This window comes from Symphodus melops, assembly GCF_947650265.1.
Source record: "Symphodus melops genome assembly, chromosome: 6".
Taxonomy (NCBI): Eukaryota; Metazoa; Chordata; class Actinopteri; order Labriformes; family Labridae; genus Symphodus; species Symphodus melops.
In genome coordinates, this window is record NC_136696.1 from 26,937,932 (window position 1) to 26,957,863 (window position 19,932).

The 19,932-nt window shown below is 44.1% G+C and overlaps 1 protein-coding gene across 12 annotated transcripts in view; it reads left to right on the plus strand.

The window, feature by feature from the left end:
• LOC306825530 (uncharacterized protein) overlaps positions 1-19,932 on the plus strand; it is a 35,371-nt gene that overhangs the window by 1,622 nt on the left and 13,817 nt on the right. For 5 of the 12 annotated variants that reach the window (XM_079346328.1, XM_079346327.1, XM_079346326.1 and 2 more), the window contains exons 1-5: positions 1,592-2,733; positions 2,847-2,874; positions 3,003-3,021; positions 3,267-3,427; positions 9,016-9,235. In XM_079346328.1, coding sequence (XP_079202454.1) covers positions 2,859-2,874; positions 3,003-3,021; positions 3,267-3,427; positions 9,016-9,235 — 416 coding nt within the window. In that variant the 5' untranslated portion in view covers positions 1,592-2,733; positions 2,847-2,858. The other 7 variants (XR_013779283.1, XR_013779285.1, XM_079346331.1 and 4 more) reach the window with 7 other exon arrangements.

The following is a 19,932-nucleotide window of genomic DNA, read 5'->3' on the forward strand; positions in this document are numbered from 1 at the left end:
GAGAAAGAGAGAAAGTCCGACATCACCTTACTTGTGCATATTTGTTTTCGACAAAGCTCAGCTTAGAGTTGAGGCGCCTTAAATTCACTTGTCAACAACTTTCATGAGCGGACTTGCGTCAATCCACACGTGTGACTCCCCCCCCCCCCCCCCCCCCCCCCCCCTCCTTAGACTTTCATGTCGTTAAGATTTCTGTCAAAGCAGCGGTGAAGCCAATCGTGCTGCTTCTCTAACTCAATCTGCAGAAGAGTGTTGTGTAAATTGCAGCGGCTCCTCTCTACCTGCAGGGAGGAGGGATGACAAACTGAGCTGTTCAGCACCATGGACAGCGCCTAGCGTTCATTTTTAGACAAGTTCAGAACAAATATCAGCTTCCTTCCTGTTCTGGCAACGTTAATGTATCTTGTTTTAGTAATAAATAGTTCTTTGTTAGTATGTTAAGTTGATCAAATGTACTTTTTTAGAAGTTGCACAACAGGTGGTTTCATCCAGAGTTATTTCAAACACACACACGTAGCTGTATATCCTGTATATTTAAGATTAGTATTAGTAGGCCTATTTTAAAATCTGTCAGAGAAATGTTGGTCCATGTGGCTAACATCGGCTGTCACTTCTTATAACAGGTGGTTGTTTTAAAAAACAGGAAACCATCATCTCACCTGTCCCAGCTAAGCTGATGTGACGATGAGAGATGCAACATGTTCTGGTCGCTGTTTGATGGAGTCAGACAAGGAAGCTGCGGCTTGCATTTTGCAGGAGTCAGAAGTGCATCCTTTTTTTGGGGGGTGGGGGGGTGTGTGTGTGGGGGGGGGGCGACAGAAGAAGAAGAAGAAGCAGTTTCTCTGGCTGAGTTTGTCGACACCACGCGGTGATCTTGGTACACTGCTCTGAGGAACCTCGGCTGCATCTCCCATTGATAGTGTTCCTTTTTTTATTCAATGATTGTTGAATACTGCGAACTATATGTGCAGGATGCATGTGTGTGTGTGTGTGTGTGTGTGCGTGTGTCTTTGCATGTTTGCTTATGTTGGTGTGTAAGAGAAACTGGACTATTGCTGTTGCTTGATTTGGTGATTAAAAGAAAAGGGAGCCAGATTACTAGTTGTCCAGGGCTTCTGTGTGCTAGTTGTATCTTTGAACTATTTGTTGATTTCTGAAGCTAAATGTGATGCACAGGTTGAAATGCTAACTCGCTGTGTCTGTTCCCATACATGCTCTCGCGCCAGCAGTCACGGACATACAGTTGGCCTACAGGCTGGGATAAAAATAGCACACACCGATGCGACGGGCGCAGCCCTTTTCCCTTCCTCGGAGCCGACTTTTCTATGTAACTGCCACTCATGTGAACACTCATCACCTCTATCTCTAAATCCCCCCTTAGCCCACCCCATCCCATGTCTCAAAGTCTCGTGAATCTCCACGCGGCGTGAGTGCAGATGGACGGCGTGGGGGTGTGTTGAGGGTCTCACAATGAAGGTGTTAGCAGATATTGGAAGAGAGGTAGGGTGAGAGACTGAGCATACTGTGGAGGGAGGTTTGTTTGTGCGCCTTTTGCACGGACAAGTGTTCGCTCCCCGTGGGTCTATTCCGTGGGGGGAGCGCGGGGTCTGGTGAGTGGGCACGGAGATGGAGGAGAGCGCTTCAGCTCGCTGTGTTTTCCCTTCCCTCCTTCGGTTGCCAGATTTAGCGTTTTGCCCGCCAAATGCACTGGATGCTGGGATAAAAATTCTCCAAGACCAAAAACGGCACTGACGCTTGGTGGGGGGAGATAGAGAGACAGAGGGAGGAGGGAGGGAGCGAGAGACAGAGGGAGGGAGGGGGGGGAGGCTGGATGGAAACCCAGATGCTCCAGCATTAGAGGAGGGTTTTTTACCATGGAGATAACCTTCTCCAAAGCTGCACTTTCCACGAGTCCACATCACATTACCCACCTGTAATATTTTCCTATTTTGTCACTCATTTTTTCCACGGCACATTTGTGGCGAGCTGATCACACAGTGGCTCTGTCTTTAATATGGCTCTACGGGCTGTAAAGTGAGAGAATCTGAACGTGACGTCAATGCCTAGTAACTGACGCAGCCCTTCAAAAAAAAAAAAAAAAAAAAAAAAAAGCATTTTATTTATTATTTTGCTTCTTCTCGTCAGCAGAGCTTTATTACTAAATTTTACAGGGCTCCGTCGACTAAAACAAAACGGGAAGTCAGTCAGGGTGCGTCGGTGAATCCGCGTTTGTCAGAATTTGGACCTATTTTGCGCTCATGAGTTTTCGCTGCTGAAGTGACACTGGGACGAGAAGCTTCTGAAGAGGGCGACAAGACACCAAATATTGTCGATGATATTGGCATCGACGACCAGCTTCCACATTTGAGTTGCTCAGGGTGAAAGAAGTGTGTGTTTTTTTTTCTTCCATGAGGAGAGGAGCTGCTGGTGCTGTTGGAGGAGGCCCATCGGGTTCTGAAAAAAAAAAAAAAAAAAAAAAAAAAAAATCTCTGCAATGATGCAACGGAGGGGAATCGTGGTTCTTGTGCAGAGTTGGAGAGGCAAAATTAATTTCTATTACATGCACCTCACGTAACGTTCCTAAGCGATGCCTTTTTGTGAGTGTTTTCCCCCTCTTCCTCGCACTGTGACCTAAAAATAGCATCATAGTTTTGATCGCGCGCCAGAAATAGACAGACGGGTATCACTTGTATAAAAAGGGAGGCGATCCTGAGCAAACTTGGACGTGCCACTGTAAGCCTACATAATAACACATGGTGGACTTAATCTGTTGCATTCCTTTCACTCTCTTGTTGCGGTTTCCAACTAAGCTCTCTTCTTTTTCTCTGTGCTTTCTCTTTCTGCAGGTTAGAGCCAGGATGTGCCTGCACCACGGTGAGTGAGACATTCATGTGATGTTTAACGTTGTGCACTTTTTGTGTGTATTTTGTAATGCATGCTCAGTAGAGCTTGTGCTGTTGCTCTTCTAATTCTGCCTCCTCCTCTGTCTCATGCACGCACAGACATGACTCCTGTTCGTAGGTACGGATATTATTGGCATGCTGTAAAAACCGAAGCATATAGAGCAACCCTTCCTGTAGAGTAGGAATCACCCCTTTTGGTAAATAAGCAAGAGCAAAAACTCCCTTTGTCTGTTGGCGCTGTTGAGTCTCTACCACATATTTATTTTTTCCCTCCCCTCTCTCTGCTTAACCGCGAAAGCGAGGGGAACCCTTCTCTGATGAGCGCTTAAGGACGCCTTTCCCTCCGTTTTTCTTGTTTTTAAGAGGAGTCAGACTGACAGAGACGTGGCGTTGGAGGAGGAAGAGGAGGAGAGGAGGGAGTGGAGAAGTGAAGGAGCTGTTGCTGCAGCAGAGACCAGGCGCACCGCATGGGGAAACCCGGGAGCTGTCCAGCAGCAATGGTGCTGAAACCACACCAAGTGGCGGTAGTGGGCTGTTGCTGGTAGTGGTGTGTGTGTGTGTGTGTTGCTGTGTGTGTGTGTTTGTGTGCATGTGTGTGTTTGTGTAGGGGGTGTCTGGTGTTGTTCTTGGCAGCCAAAAGCTTTATTTACTCCCTTTTTTGGAAACCAGCAGCTTCTATTCAGAGTGAATCCTCCTTCCTGGAGCGACGTTGGAGGAGAAATACTGAAGCGCCTCCTGTAAACCGCCTCTCCTCACTGAGAGGACATTTTTTGGCTCGTAAGGGCGTTTAAAAAGGGGTTTCCCGCCTGTGTCGCTTAAACGGCCTCATAGGATGTTATAGGCAGAGAAAGAAAGAGAACCAGTCCGATTTGGTTCCGCTCTCCTCCTCACGTCAGTACCGACATTTCTCTCCTTCTAGACCAATTGTTAAAAAAAAGCCTTTAATCAAGTTTTTTTTAATTTCAAATCCAGACTTTTCAAAGCGAAACTCTACGTACAAAGTAGTTTGCAGCCTCCTTGCAAAATAGTTCAGCTTTGAGTTCAGCGAGGAAGAGGGCGCACGAGAGGCGAAATGAGCGTCACTATAAAAAGCTCTTAGCTGCTAGAAAGAGTTTGGAAGAATCACTTCCTTTAATGAAGGTATCAGTGTTGAATTAGCGACCCGGTCCGGTGAGATGATGAACAGGCTTCAGGCGTCTGCACAGACCTGCAGACCCACTGGGACACGACAACCGCGCTCAGTACCATCCATGTCAGTGCACGACTTTGGTTGCGTTTCTTTAGTAATTTGACTGCAGGCTACGAGGCTAAAAATACCCACAACGACCACTTGTCTTTCTCATGCAAAATCACGGATGTACCTCACCTGAGATGAATTCCTCCACCTCCCAAAAAAACAACACATCTGCAAGTCTTCGTCGGGCAAAACGCGCAAATATCGACTCAAGGGGCCATATTTTGCTCAATTGTTCAAAACCGATCGAGTAATTTCGATGAAAACAACGCAGATTCCCGAGTCGTGACTGCTAAAGTGAGTAATGTGCGCGTTGGCTGCGTCAGGAGAGGCAGTCACTGTGCAGTGCAGACGGTGGGGGAGAATCGTGACTGACTGGGTTGCAAATGAAAAGACCACCCAATAAAAATGCCCACAGCAGGAGGGGGGGTGGAAAAGGGGTGGGGGTCTTGGGCTCTGGAGTTGGCTTCAGACTCCGGGTATGCACTAAACATCACCCCGGGAAAAAAAAACCTTCCTCAAATCCAAACATCTCCTTTCTCTCCCTAAAGCTTGTTTTCAGTGTGAGACCCACTCCTCCCGCGCCTGCTGGCAGCCAAATTGAATGCAGACGAGTTTCATAGTGGAGAGAGAGAGAGAGAGAGAGAGAGAGAGAGAGAGAGAGAGAGAGAGAAAAAGAGGGGAGGGGGGGGGCATGTGTTGGTTCAGGATCAGACCTCGTACAAACAAGGGGGGAGCAGAGAGATATAGGGGGGGTCCAGATCCAGATCGTGACCCGGCCTCCAGCTCGGTACAGTAACTTGCAGCTTCATGGAGGGGGAGGTTTGGGGTGTTTAAGGGGGGTAAGATATAAAAATGGCTTCTGAAAAAAGTAATGGGACTGTTGCAGTTAAAAAAAGAAAAAAAAAACAGGTAAGTTTTTATGCATTTGATTATAACTTTGCAAAACCAACTCAAACCCAACAAATATTAAAGATTGTTTGAACTCCGAGCGTGCGGGAATGAGTGGTCGTGATTAACCCTTGAACTCTTGATGTGATGATATGCAATGTGTTGTTGTGTTGTACATGACTGTGGTAAAAAAGCTGTAAACTGCAGAATATCGCAATGTGGATGTCATATTCTTAAAAAAAGAATCCTGCTGTAAACGAGTGAGCTCCGCGTCTCCGGACTTGAGTTGACAGTCCGGAGACCCCCCCGCGTGTTTCTCTCAATGGTACCCTCCAGTGAACTCTATAGGTGACCATGAGTCGCCTCAGATGCTTCTTGCTTACGTTGTGATGCGATGTGGAGGGCTGAGCGATGCGTTCCCACACTCTGTCGACAAATCTTATTTCCATTCTTTCATTCTTGTTGCTCGCTGTTTGCATCTCCCATCCTTTAATGTAGCTCGTAGCTGGCGCGTGAGGAAAGGGGGGGGGGGGGGGGCGGCGTTACTTGTGATCGTGTGAAAAATTCTCATACCTGCTACCAGATAGCTTGTTTATTATTCTTGTCATCATGGTGTAGGCACTAAAAAAACTCCAGAGTGACGGGCAGTTTCGCATCCTGCAAAAAAAATAGAGAGAGGGGGGAAGGAGAAAGGAGCGCGTGCATATAAACCAATAGCTGCATCAGACGCTCACATCCCTATATCAATGCATATAAGTATATACTTTCTCTAGTATAGATCACAATTTGGTTAGCCCTGTCTATTTATTTATTTTTTATTTTTTTCAAAAAGGGGGGTCCCTGTATGAGCGAGACACCGATTGGCTGATGACGAGGTTCGCTTCCTCCAATAAGATCCCTCCCTGCTCTCTATTTATTGCCAGCAGTTTACAGCCTTGCTCTCTCCTCACCCAGAGCTCTGGAGCGGCTGCAGAGAGGCAGAGCTTCACTATACACGGCGGCACAGCACGGACCAGGGGATATAAGAGAGAGAGAGAGAGGAGAGGAGAGGAGAGGAGAGAGAGAGAGAGAGAGAGAGAGAGAGAGAGAGAGAGAGAGAGAGAGTGCACTGACAACAAAACGCATCGATGCACAGCTCCCAGTGATCACACGGGCTCTGCACATCCGAGTGTTTGGATAAAGAAAAGGAACAGAGAAGGGAATATAAGAGAGAGACAGGGGAAATGGAGATGAGTAAGGAATGGTTGAGGGAGGAGAATTCAAACTGAGGAAGGAGTGTGGGGATTCAAAACGAAAGGACCTTGGACAGCTCTCAGTTGCAGCAGCAGCCTTGGCATCCGGAGACCCCCTCCTTTTTTCTCTCTTTCTCCATTTCTCTTTTTCTTCCTTCATCCATCCTCTCTCCTCTCCTACGAGTGAATGCGCGCGCGTGTCTGTATGTCTGTATGTATGTATTTGTGTGTGTGTTTGAGGGAAACACACTCGCCTCGGGTTGCCGATGACTGGAGATACAATCAGCCGAGCTGGGATGGGAGATAAATCCACGGGAGGAGAGGAGACTCTCCGGGTGTCACGGAGTCTCCGCCGGACGGCAGCAGCAAATAATGTCCTTCACGAATCTTTTTGCGGTCTGGGCTTGCTGTTCATAACTATTAATCTGGGAAGCCCTTACCCCAAAAAGCATTTGCGGAGGGCGCAATCACCGCGCCGAGGCATCGACATCGGAAGACGGCTCCACTCCAGGAATTTTACAGTCTTCATTTTTTTTTAGTTTTCTTTCTTTTTTCTGCTCGAATTTTCTTTGTTTATTATTATTGTCATCATTTACTCCTTTTATTTTTCCTATTGCCACCGCTGTGGCTTTTCTGTCTCCGTTGATTTTCAGCCCTTACGTGTGTCAATTTTTTTTTTTTTTTAGTCAACAGTTTTCTTCTTTGGCAGAAATGAGACGAAGCTCTGCAGCCACGTCGCACCCAAGTTTTGCTCAGAGTCTCGCGGGCCTCGTTTTCCTGAAGTGATGTATTTTTTTGTATGTTTGTCAACAAACATGTTGTCGAACTCAAAACTTTGAGCCATGCAACATTAAGTCATATTATCAGCCAAACACTCCCCCAACAAAAAAAAATGTTCCTGCCCCCTGTCTCACCGAGAACATTTGACAGCCCCCCCCCCCTTCAGAAGTGAGAGAGTAAACACGGGGAGACCCTTGCAATGCACAAGTTGCACGTGGGCAAAACAGTGGAGGGAGGAGTGCGTGTCTTTTGGAGGGTGGGGTGCCACATTTATCCCCCTTTAAAAAAATAATAAGGAGAAACATGAGAGGGAAATACGCGCTGCATTAAAGCACGCGCGCACACCTCTGTAAGCAAAATGCATATGCAAGGGATTCCCCAACAAGGCCATGTTAAACCCCAGATAAGCAGATAGAAAGGAATAAGCAACATCTGCAATAGCTGCCTCTTATACTGACCGTGCAGTGTGTGTGTGTGTGTGTGTCTATCTATCTGTGTGTGTGTGTGTCCTCCGTGAGAACATCCAGCCTCCCCTTTCACACACACTGTGACAAACTAACACGTGTCTCCCCGTTTTGTGAATCGAAGTTATCCACCTCAAACATCAGCCCACCTATATTCCTTACTCCCCCCCCCACCCCCCCCACCCCCCAATCCCATAGATCACACAGAGACCCGGACATGACCACGTTCTCTCAGCCTGACGAGAGATTCAAAACATCAACCTGTAGTTATATCGCTCGGTTAACAATGACAAGTCTTGGAAGACAGCAAAACTCTGGCCTTCTCTGTGAATGACAGAGTGATGCCTGTACGCATAGAGCTCAAAAAAGATGGAAATATAAGCCGGTGATGTGAACTTTCTTTCTTGAAAGACAGAGTAAAAATAACTGAAAAAGATGCAACTCAGTTTGGCCTCGAGAAGAAAAGCACCTGCAACTTTACGCAAAGTTTCTCCTCTTCTGTCCCGACACTCCTGAAGGCAGCAGCAGGGTCTACATTTGGAAATTACGCCAAATAAACTTGTGAAATGTGCCAAAAGCAGAAGTCAGGTTTAGTTTTGATCATAAATGAGGTTTATAATGAAGTATAAGGTAAATCCTGTAAAGCTGCGAGACCTGTAAGCTACGCGCCCGAAGCCTGGCACGAAAAAAAATCCACTATCAGGGCGTAGAGAATGACGTCAAAGAGCAGAAAGTGACGCAATTTAGTCTAAATTAAACCGTCCGCATGGTATCTGGACAGTTACGTAGTTCTCTAAAAGGGAAGCGTAAGAGTCCGGAAAAAGTTCAGGACAGCAGCCAGCACGGTAAACACACCTTGCTTGAAGAAATCCCACGGCCTCTGTGATTTCAGGGAGTGGCGCGTGACACATTATTTGATCAAATCATAAAGAGGATAGTGACATGATGGCGCTGAGGGATCAGATGACGTCCTGTTGCTGTCTATCCGACGGGGGGAAAAGTTTCATCAGATTACCTACGCAGCCTGAGACACTGGTTAAACCAGGGCACATGTGCTATAAATACAATGCCCCCCTCAGAGCAATACGCGCACATGTTAACGACACAATACAATTATGTGACGTAAATGTCTTTAAATAGAAACAACGTGACCTTTGACATCAGGGGAGGCCTCGCGTTTCTCCTTTTTTCTCTGACGATAAAAGCCACAATTTTACGCACAAACGTGTCGGTCAGTGACTGGAGCTAAACTAGACCTTTAATCTCTTAAAGAGTGACATCATGTTTGAAGTTTCCCGTATTGAGTGATACACATCTAATACGTGAAAATGGAGACTTTTCCTGTAACAGGTTGTGACTGTGTGGCGCTATCTGACATCCAGCTGCTCCGTTACTAAATGTCCTCTTATAATCGTCATGCAGTGTACATCAGAACTCCTCGTGTAGCTATTCAGACGAGCTTTATAGACTGTTATATGTCACAGTTTTTGTCCTGTCTTTCTGACTTGCAGAAAGGACACCGAGCAGTGGAGGAGACGTGGGGAAGAGAAGAGTCGTGCGCCTGGCCGGACTGTGCTACAGCTGCAGTGGGAGCAGCCAGATGTTCGCTGGAGAAGAAAAAGTGGGGGTACCCACTACCTGGGATGTTTTCACCGAGGAGCGCAGACAGAGACAACAGCAGACTCCAAAAACTCCTTCCTTGTCTTCTCCCTCTTTCTCAACACACGACAGGTAACTGCACGACATGAGATGTGAATGACGTCAAATCCAAATCACGTTTTGAATTACATTTTGCTTGAGGCTCGTTGTGAGTGCTCGGTGCTTGTGAGAGGGTTGTGCTGGACTGTCATCTTCTCTTATTTGACATCACTGTTGATTTAAAATGATGTAAACCCACTTGAAGCCTTTGTCTTGCTCAGCTGTGAGGCAAAAGTGAGGCTCGAATTTGTAGTCAAACACCCAAAAAACGATGCGTAAAAGGAGAAAGCTGTTTCTTTACAACCTGCTTTAGACGTTTTGTAACATTCTTATTGTATATCTACAGGACAGTTTTGGGACATACATTACAGACTTTATAGTTTGCTTAGTACTCCTCCTGTCATGCATTATTTTAGGATATATTTTCCACATGTGAGATCGGACTATTCTGTGTGTTTTTCACACAGATTGCTCTTTTTTTAATCTTCCACACGCAAATTCCAACGGACCATGTCCTTGAATATGTATTCATTTGTTCTTAAAAGGTTCAGAAACTCACATCCAGGCCTTACCTTTACATTCAAGTTATTGCTGTAATTGTCAGGTCCAAAACAAAACGTTCGTCTCGCTGCAGTTCAGCAAAAGCAAAACTTTTGAGAGGATGTTTCAACCCTTTACGCGCATCTGTTCAGGTGTTTATCCCAACGTGGATAGAAAACTTCATGATCACGACGTTATCAAATGTGTATGTTAATTGGGGACATTTAATCAGTTGAGCGCGTGCATGTTTGTCAGACACAGCTGACTGCATCTTTCGCTGCATCTCCTGTAAACTCGATCTGGGTTTTTTTTTGTTCCATGCACGAGCTGTAAAGTTTCCTCCCCAATACCTGCTTTGTCACCTCTCGGTGTGAGTCATAATTGAAAAGGCAATTCAGACAACGTCCCGCTGTCACGTCACATACACAGGTCCTTGAAATAACGCTGTAGAAGAGCAAGGAAACACGTCATGACCCGCAGCAGAAATACAGGCCCAAAAATGTTTGTATTAAATTAACACAATGCTCCCATATTCTCCAGGGTTTAACCCACAGTTATTATTATTCCACTGTAAATTAAAACAACAACATATAAATCATACATTTATGGCAAACGTGATCGTGTTCATATAAGTGATATTTGCTCAGGGGTCAGAAGGCTCCCTGACCTTCCTGACTGCTGACATTTGATCAGCATTGTTTGGCATCCCTGCTTCAAAGTGTGTGACGGTGCATTCAGGTCCTTCTCCTGTTTTAGACAGTAAGTGGCTGCTATAGATGTTTCTGTGTGTGTGTGTGTGTGTGTGTGTGTGTGTGTGTGTGTGTGTGTGTATGTACAGTGTAAATGACATCCTGCAGTTAACATCTTAAAACAAATCCTTAAATAGTTCTGTAAAAAGTGGTTTAACATTTTGTCTTTGTTACATATGATAAGTGAGAATTTTTCAGTACCTATCCTTTTTTGCTGTTCCATCGAAGGTGAATGGAGTTTATTTTGGTGCTCACAGCATTGAAAACATCATATTTAAAAGAAAAAAAAAGACCACCTTTATGTGGATAACGTAAAAAGATGAACTGCAGTGAAAGTGGTCCAAAGAAAAGCTGCGGACAGGGAGGTCTGTGTGTCGTCCAGAGCAACACAAACACGTGGTTGAATTTTCTGAATGTAATTTTTCCCAATGTTGTGAGCAAAAAAATAAATAAATCTGAGAGAGGAATCATAAAACTTTGAGAAATGAAACCAAAGATTTCTAAAGGAGCAGAATAGGTAATATGAGGATTTATATTTGTTAAGTATCTGTGTGAAATAACCTTAAAATCCTCATCTAGATCATGTTGGATTGTTGTAAACATTGTTCGAGTAATCTGCCTTTGAAAACCACCTTGTGTCTTGTTATAAAACGTATCACAAAGTCAAGACAGCAGTTTAAATTTAAATATTTCAAACCCCTGTGATCTCATTCATTATTGTTAGGATTGTTTTCTCTCTCTGCTCTTCATCACGTCTTTTCACCGTGACGCTCGTGTGTGTCGCTCGCTGCCTCAGCTCTGAGCACACTTACATTTTGTTTCTGACAACAAAGCACAATGCTTCAATATCACAATTCAAACACACACTTACACAGGGCTTCACATGATTACCCGTTGAGGACACTTGGACAAGCACACATATATGGACCAACATAAACCAGCATGCACTCAGACACAAACACAAATTAAAACGCTCAGACTGACAAGTTAAAAGTGAGGTAGACGTATCAACAAGTGGGAGATGTGTGGTGTGTATTTTACATCATACATTTAAAGCTTTGGATAGTTTGGTAAGATAGGATAAAGTGTATCACAGGTACATATTATTTTTAAAACTTTATTTAATAGTGATCAGCAATTTAACGTAGTTTCAATTAGGGATGTAAAAGAGTAATCGTGATAGATCGATTCAGAGGTGTCACAAAGTTCACACTCTGAAAAATGAATCTTAAAAACATGATGAGCGTCAGCAGCTGTAGAGCAAGAAGTTTAGGACGCACCACCGTCTCTTAAAACTGAGGTGTGGAAGCATTTTGGTTTCCCCAAGAGAGAAAATAAAAAGAGGTGAGAAGAAAACAAACGAGACACAAACTGTGTGTAAACAAACAGAACAACCTACATGATGCAGCGTTTAATCGACAGCACGATGAGAAGCTCCAATCACCTCCTCTTAATGAGAGAATAAAAACATTAAAAGGTCAAACCACACTGACAAGCAGGTTAGCTTCTGTTCCACCCATCATGTATCGACACTCTCTTTCTGTAAATTAAATCGTATCGTGTATCGCACCGTAAATCGCATCACGAGTCGAGTGAATCGTTACGTCCCGACTTTCCATACAGAGCAAGAAACTGATGTGCTGCTTAAAGACGCTCATTTCAAACTCTCGTCCCTGAGAGTTGGACCTTTGGATAAGCAAACATATATATATGATGATACATTAAAATACATGTGCAGCACAAATACTGTAAAGCAGCTGAAGTGACAGTTTAAGGATACACTTGAAAAGTGGCCACAGCTCTGCTTTGTTATATTTGAAGTCTGAGATTATTTGTGTTCCAGGCGTCCTGATGTAGATCTACGTCTCCATTCGCTGTGCGTCTTGTTACCCTGTTTCTGTCCTGTCTTTGAACACATCTGGAGAGACGTTCAGGGCCCAGATTGTTGATTCATTTAGAAAAGTAGTTTGAGAAAACACAAACACACGGAGCTGTCAAAACTGAGATGTGTTTTTAGTAAGTGACGGTGATGCCATGCGACAGGTTCTTTGTCCATTATTATCTGCTGCATTGTTTAAAAGTCTGCAAATCATCAAACATGTGTAAGTTGTTGTTTTTTAATGCAGTTTGGCTGTTTGACGTTTGACACTTTGGCTCTGAGTAAATACAGAAACATGTTTCAGATATGAGGATCCATGTCAGCTGATTGTTTCACTTCTCTGTCGCTCTTCTCTTATTTGTTTTAATCTTTGATTCAACCATTATTTAACCAGGTCGGCCTCGTTGAGGTTAAGAACCTGTTTTTAAAGGGACGCCTGGCCGAGACGCACAAACAGGAAGTTACAGACCGAGTACAATTTACAAAACACGACATTTTGCATTAAAATAGAACCAGCTATGAGTCAAATGTGGGAGTCAGAAGTTTCAAGCGGTCGAGATAAAAACATCGGCGTCTTCTTCCAGGTCTTTGATATTAGATTTTTAAAAAGACGTGAGGACGTCAGCGTTCAGGCTGAGGGAGCAGAACGTCCGAGCGTTCAGAGGACGCAAACAACACCGTCCAGAACTTTCCTGCTTTCTCTAAACATCTCTGCACAGACAGTTTACGCCCTGACCCGTCCACACGTGATCACCTCTGACATCTTTGTAAATAACCAATCAGAGCCCGGGTGTGTTGTGCAGCACCAGCTACCTGACACAGTGTTATTGTGGGAGCTTTGTAGACGTCGGCTACACTGAGTTACAAACAAGTGTGACGACAGCGTGTGTTGAAAATCTTCATTTTCTGACTTTACCTTTGCAGATTATTATTTGAATTTAACAGAAACAGTCATGGGGTGCACATGGCCTAGTGGTTAGGAAGTACCCCATGTGTGGAGCTCTAGTCCTCCAAACAGGCAGTCTGGGTTCGAGTCCGGCCTTTCACGCATGTCATTCTTCACTCTCTCTCTTACCCTGGTTTACTGCTCTGTCCTCTGTCCTGCCAATGAAAGGCAAAAACTCCCCAAAGTGAATCTTATAAAAAGTAGATTAAAAAAAAAAAGAGAAAGTCGTAGCGTGACTTTACAATAATGTTCCTGCTCCCAAATCCATGCGGTCCGTTAATTCCTGATCCGAGTCCTTTGAGGAAGCGTCATAAATTACATTTTTGAACGTAATGATTCTCATGGAGCTTTTTATTCTGATTTAATTTCTAATAAATAGATTGAAGGATTTTAAAGAAAATGAAGTTTGCCTCGTTGTGTTGTCACAGTCACTACATTCAGCGTGCCTTCCTTCTCTTACGTATCGCTCCATATTCTGACGTATCAGTGTCACTCACAGGGCGGCTGTGGACCAGAGGGTTCGATCCCCATGCCGATGTGTGAATGAATGTGTATGAATGGATGAGTTAACACTGATGGACTCTTCACACAGTCAGTGTGAAGGTGTGAAAAAGCTTTGAGTCGTCAGAGGACGAGAAAACAACCACACGAGCTTAACTCATAGCAGCTGCTCCACTCTGCTTTTCTAGAGTGGTTTGTGTTAATTGTTTTAATTGAAAAGGGTCACATACATTTGGATTTGAAGAGATTAAGAAGATCTAAAAAAAACAAAAACGTGAATCTAAATGTTAATGTAAAGCTTTATTTGATTTCCATTTCCCCCTTCTTCCCCTGCAAGTTTCCACTACCTGAGAATCCCTCACTTGGAATTACTTTAATTACAAAAAATAAAATAAAATGCATGTGAGCCAACGTGCTCGATGCTGAGAGCAGCTCAGTCTCTCAGCAGATTAAAGCCGTATACACACCCGTTAAAAAAAGTCAGTTTTTACAACCTGGTGCAAAAATTAAATCGATCTAAATTGGTTATTGTGATCACACACTGAACAGGGGGTGAATTTATTGTAAACAGCAACAAACGTCTTGATTGTATTGAATGACACGTGTTATCCATAGTTGAGACCGGATTTTCAACATGGCGGCAGCTGGCCATGAGCCTCAGATCGCTGACGTCGCTCAGGCTTCATCCATTAATATTTACACCTTACTAAAGCCATAAGGTTGGGATTTATTATTAACAGACAAACTAAATAATTAAACTGAGATGTTCCCAAACGCTCGTTTAACTCAACACATAAACACACGTTCCCTGACTGAGAGGCAGAATCACCAGCTCCTCTTTGAAGGCCTCCTGCAGCCAGCAGCTTCACCTGGGCTGGAGACTACAGGAGGGGAGAAGGGACAAACAGCACAGGGCTAATGCATAGTATTTGAAGTGACACAGTCTGCTGGTGTGTCAAATGAGTTGGTGAAAAAAAACAAACATGCAGGACATTCATCGAGGGGCATGAGGGTCCCTCTCACCTGGGCCACAGGTCAGTATGGAGTGCAGACTTTTCATTGGTCTGACTCCTCGTGGTCATTCAGCGGGCTTTTGTTGGCTCCACCTCAGTAGACTGAACATTTAGCTTGGATGCTAACTTCCTGGTTTTGTGCAGTATGGATCGGATGCATCCTTTCAGGAAATGAGTCGTATTTTAACACCCACAGTGCTGATGATGGATTCGGCCTGTTCGGGTAACGAGCCTTTTTAAAATGTGAACTTGTGAAATAGTTTTGATGCGATGTGAAGTTTGGTGTTATTTCCTGAGCCGTCGTGCAGATCACGTCTGAGCTGGAGCGTCGATGACACGAGGCGGGCTGATGACGCCGCTTCCACCCTGAATGAATCGAAGTAGGAAGAGTCCTGTGCTCCGTCTGAACAGTGGGTCCTAACAGGAAACAGCACGGAGACAAGGGAGCGTCTACTGTCAGACTGTGGCGGCACGTTGTCATTAGGAAGCATTCCTGAGCTGGCAGGATTTAGTAAAAATCTGGGTTAAAGGATTCAGCTGGTTGTGTTCACACATGCTTTTCACCCCAAAACATGTGGGGACATTTTCAGAAGTTTTGTGCATGTGCGAAAAGGACTTTAGAGCCTCCGATTGGAGCGAAGAGGAGGCAGGTGGATGAGTTTAAAGAGCATCAGAGTCATACAAACATCTTTGAAATGAATCCGTCTGTTTTGTGTATTTCCGTCTTTGTTGTCACAAGAACTAATTGTTCAATCAGCTTCCCTTTAGCGTGTGTAAAGCTGAAGAAATAAAGTACACTGCTGTATTTTTAAACTCTTGCGCTTGTCAACAAACCTACAAGCAGTCGTTCTTGGACATAATCAATCGTCTGGTTAAAGAAGAGAAAGTAGTTCTCCTGCTGTCAGGGCTGCCAGATGTTTCCAGACGACTTCACATCTTGTGTTGTCTCCCTTTGCGTCTCTGTCTGTGACTTTGTGTGTTTGAGTCTCTCGTCGAGGAAGAGGTTCTTCATCTCAATGGGACAAACCTGGTGAGATGAAAACAAAATCATGACAATAATAATTCCAGAGATTTTGGACATCTGGGAGCAGATTTCCTGTCAGATGTCCTGAGCGTGGTTGCTCGAGGTTTTTGATCCTCCAGGACCAAAACGAAACAAAAACTGTGCTGTTAAAAATGAAGAGCCATCTTAGAATTTTTTTCGGCCTTTATTGAGAGAGAGAGAGAGAGAGAGAGGAGAATGACGTGCGGGAAAGGGCCTCAGGCTGGAGTCGAACCCAGGTCGCCCATGTGCAGACTGCAGCCTCCGTACATGGTTACGCGTGCGCTGCCACAGCTCTACAGGCGCCCCATAAAGATCAATTTTAACATTTGTTATTGATACACCTAAAGACCGTGTAAACTTCCCACTAAGTGTTTTATCAGGATATTAGTCAGAGCAAAGAGAGCCAGGATCCCCCACTGACATCTCTGGATCCTTTTAGGGGGCGTGGACCACAGGTTGGGAACCAATGGCTGAACTTGTCCTGTGCTGCTTACTTTTCTGTACTTCTATAGTGAGTGTTTTTTTCCCGCCATTTCAGCAAAAAAAAAAAAAGAAGTATTTTCTAAATTCAGATTTCAGCAGGAGTTTTTGTCACATGAGATAATATTTATATATATATAAAAATAAATAAATATATATATATATATATTCTAAAAGAGTTCACTTTGTCCTGTTGTTGCTTTAAAGACGCTGACGCACAAAAACAGACAAAAGAAGTGCGGACATTTGTGTCATGCTGGAACCAGTGCGTGTTTGGCGTTTGAATTGAAAAATGACTTAACTGCTTATAAAATATAAAAAAAACGTATTGGCCCGTTTTAACGAGTTCAAGGCGGGAAGGTTACACGAGTCGGGGTCAAATACGGGAGGACGGCCACAAGGACACGAGCTCCTAACCTGAGCTAAACCAACGGCCTCTGAAGTTATCTTTAGGAATAGAAGATTAAAGACCCTAACCCAAAAGGGCTGTAAAAAAAAAAAATCACCAAGCAGAAACTGGTTCTTTGAAAGGATGTAAACCTTTTTTTTTTTTTTTTAGAAGATTTCAAATCTTTTATTGAATTCTCAGGAGGCGGGACGTGACGTAAAACAGTGGCAGCAGATAAAGTTTTTGTATTTTGTATCAGTGCGACTTGTGACTGGATGTCATCACAACATGAACAAACACAAAAAGAGAAAAAAAAGAAGCAGATTTGTTACATAGATGACGATCACATGTACAGTTATGTGTTAGAAATGATGTCAGCCCGTCAGCACTTGTGTTTGAGCCTTCCTGGATATTTGCTGCTGCGTCCATACATCAGCTCACGCTTACGTCATGCAGACGTTTTATCAGAGGCAGACAAAATGAGAAAGTTAGAGAGTTAGACAAAAATGGTACGTTTGTGTTTCTCAATCCCGAAGATGTTGGGTCATTTTTTTTGAGGTTTTTTGAGTGTGTGAAACGAACAAATACGTCTCTTATAGAGTCTCTTGGAGTTTTTGGGAGAACTTGTCGAGAGTTGAGAAGCAGTACTCTCCCTGTCAGCGTCTGAATGGGGAGTAGAGGGTGTAATTGTGTGTGTGTGTGTGTGTGTGTGTGTGTGTGTGGAGTGGGGGGAGTGTATCGTCACCAGCACTCCTGTTCGTGACTCACAGCGCATAATGCTTTTCGCTCCTCTCCCGAGCCCTTTATTTATTTTTAGCTGAGCAACGTTTTGTACACCCGAATGGTAGTCCAGATCACACACACACACACACACACACACACACACACACACACACACACACACAAACACACAAACACACACTCTTACTCAGACAAAACCTGATTCTGTTTTTATTGGTTCGTCAGTCAGGTCTTTATGTCACACACAGCAAAGTTCACATTTCTAAGATTTCACTGCGTTTGTGTGTGTGTGTGTGTGTGTGTGTGTGTGTGTGTGTGTGTGTGTGCTACCGTGTGTCGTCCATGCGTCCTCATTGTCTTTGCATCGTGCAGACGGCTGAGCCTGCTGATGTCACAGAAACAAAAGGTTTTAAACGGCTCTTCATGTGAATATTTCCGCACAGGAGCAGAAAGGTTGTTTTTATACAGTAACAGTCGTCTCCTTCTGTGCAGACGTTTCCATTGTTGGTCTCTGGTTTAGTTCAGCTGCTGGAGCAGGTGCAGCCATACTGTAGGCCTCATCATAACATGCACAGGTCGCTTCGTCATTCGTTTTTCCAGAAGTTCAGGCTTCAGATTTGTATTCAGCTGAAAGGGATTTTTGTGCAGGCAAATTATAATCCATCCTGAATCCTTCTTTGCCTCGTCGTTGTTATAATTTGATCACAGCTTAAATACACATCCGAGTAACTTCACGTGAGCGGGAGAGTCGTGTCCTCCACGTCGCCTTCTGTAAACTCAAACATGTACCTGAGTTTTAGCTGAAGTTGTGACCGAGCTGACTGACTGGGTAAAATAAATCAAGTTTGAATCATTCGATCACTTCATGGTCTCTTTGATTTGAAGTGAAAGTTTAAATTAAAAAATACGAGACGAGCACTGAAGTGTTTTTTACACATCTGTCTGTTCTTTCACCTCCAACATCCTCTTCATGTACATGTTTGCTATTATAGAGTCCAGTATTCAATATTCTTTCACCTCTCGTGTGTCTATACTGTCAACTTTGAATTCTGTCTGACGCAGAAAGTACAATCACTTCTATCTGAAGCAGTTCCACTGCCCGCTTCCATCGCTGCAGCACCTGTTCACCTGATAACTGCTCTCATATCTGGCAAACCCAGGGGCGTCCAAAACGGCCTTCAAAGCCCCGCCTACCTTCTCTGGTCCAATCAAATCCAGAATCTAAAGTTAGAAGGTTAAAAGTTTCCTTCATGTCTGATCAGATATTTCTCGTGAAGTTCTTTCTTCTCGTTTCATTCAGTAGATATCTTACATGTTTGGCGCTCCAAAAGAGCAACCTTCCCTTTTATTTGACGTGTGTTTATGAGAGGAGTCTACGAGCGTTGCGATGTTGGAGTCTTGGATTTGTAGGAGCCAGCCTTCAGGAACAGAGAGGGTTGATCTTAAATCCCTTAAAGAGACGTTTAGGCTCGGTAAGAATGGTCACAGACTGAGACTCTGACGGGTCTGATTCACTGCGGCTGCTCCAAAAACTGTGCATACTTTTCTCCCGCTATCGGCTCCCATTAAAGTTTTAATTCGCAAAGCATTTAGTGCTCATGATATTCAGGTGCTCAGGAAGTTGTCTTGGTCCTCCAGGTTTTTTGTCTTGTTTTGTGACATTTGAGAAAAACTGTCCGCAGCTTCAGAGATCAGATTTAACCACCAGTTTTTATTAACAATAGTAAAGTCAAAGTAATATTTACAGGCTTTATTGCTTCTTTATTTTAGAGGCAGATTTTTTTTTCCCGATCACTTGAAAGTTTTCCTGAAGTTTGACATCTTAAAGTGCAATGTGCTGTTCTTTTGCATTTGTTTGAGTAAGCAGAGAGAGAAACGGTGCCGTCTGATTGGTGTGAAAAAGCACCACTGTCACTGTCTGATTGTCGGATAGCATCGCAGCGACGCTTCCTGTGTTTGCATCTGAAGGAGGCTGAACTGGTGAATGTTCCCTCCTGGACTTGGACGCATACGGGCCGCTGTCTGCTCGTCAGTGCAGTTTTTTTTTTTGTGCATCTTTCGTCTCATTTGCGAAAAGTTTAGCAGCCGCAAAAGCAGCACAGTCCTTTTGTTTTTAGGCCCTAAATGTTTCACGGCAAGCTGCTTTAACCCGAGCCTTTAGTTTGGGAGCTTAATGACGACTCGGCCTCAAGTGGACCCAGTTTTTTAGGAACTTCAGCAGCTGCTTCACCCGTCAGCCCAAGACTTTCTGATTGGTTGATACGATGCAGAAACGACTCATCTCCATATTTCATTGGTGCACCTGTTGCCTTTCTTTGTGTAACTTGGCTGATTGACCTGTGAGTGCACAGCCTATTCTGACTGATTTATATACCCTCACCATCTCCACCTATCATGTAATTCCAAGTAACAAGAGGAAAGGGCAACATATAGAAATGTGCATCCAAA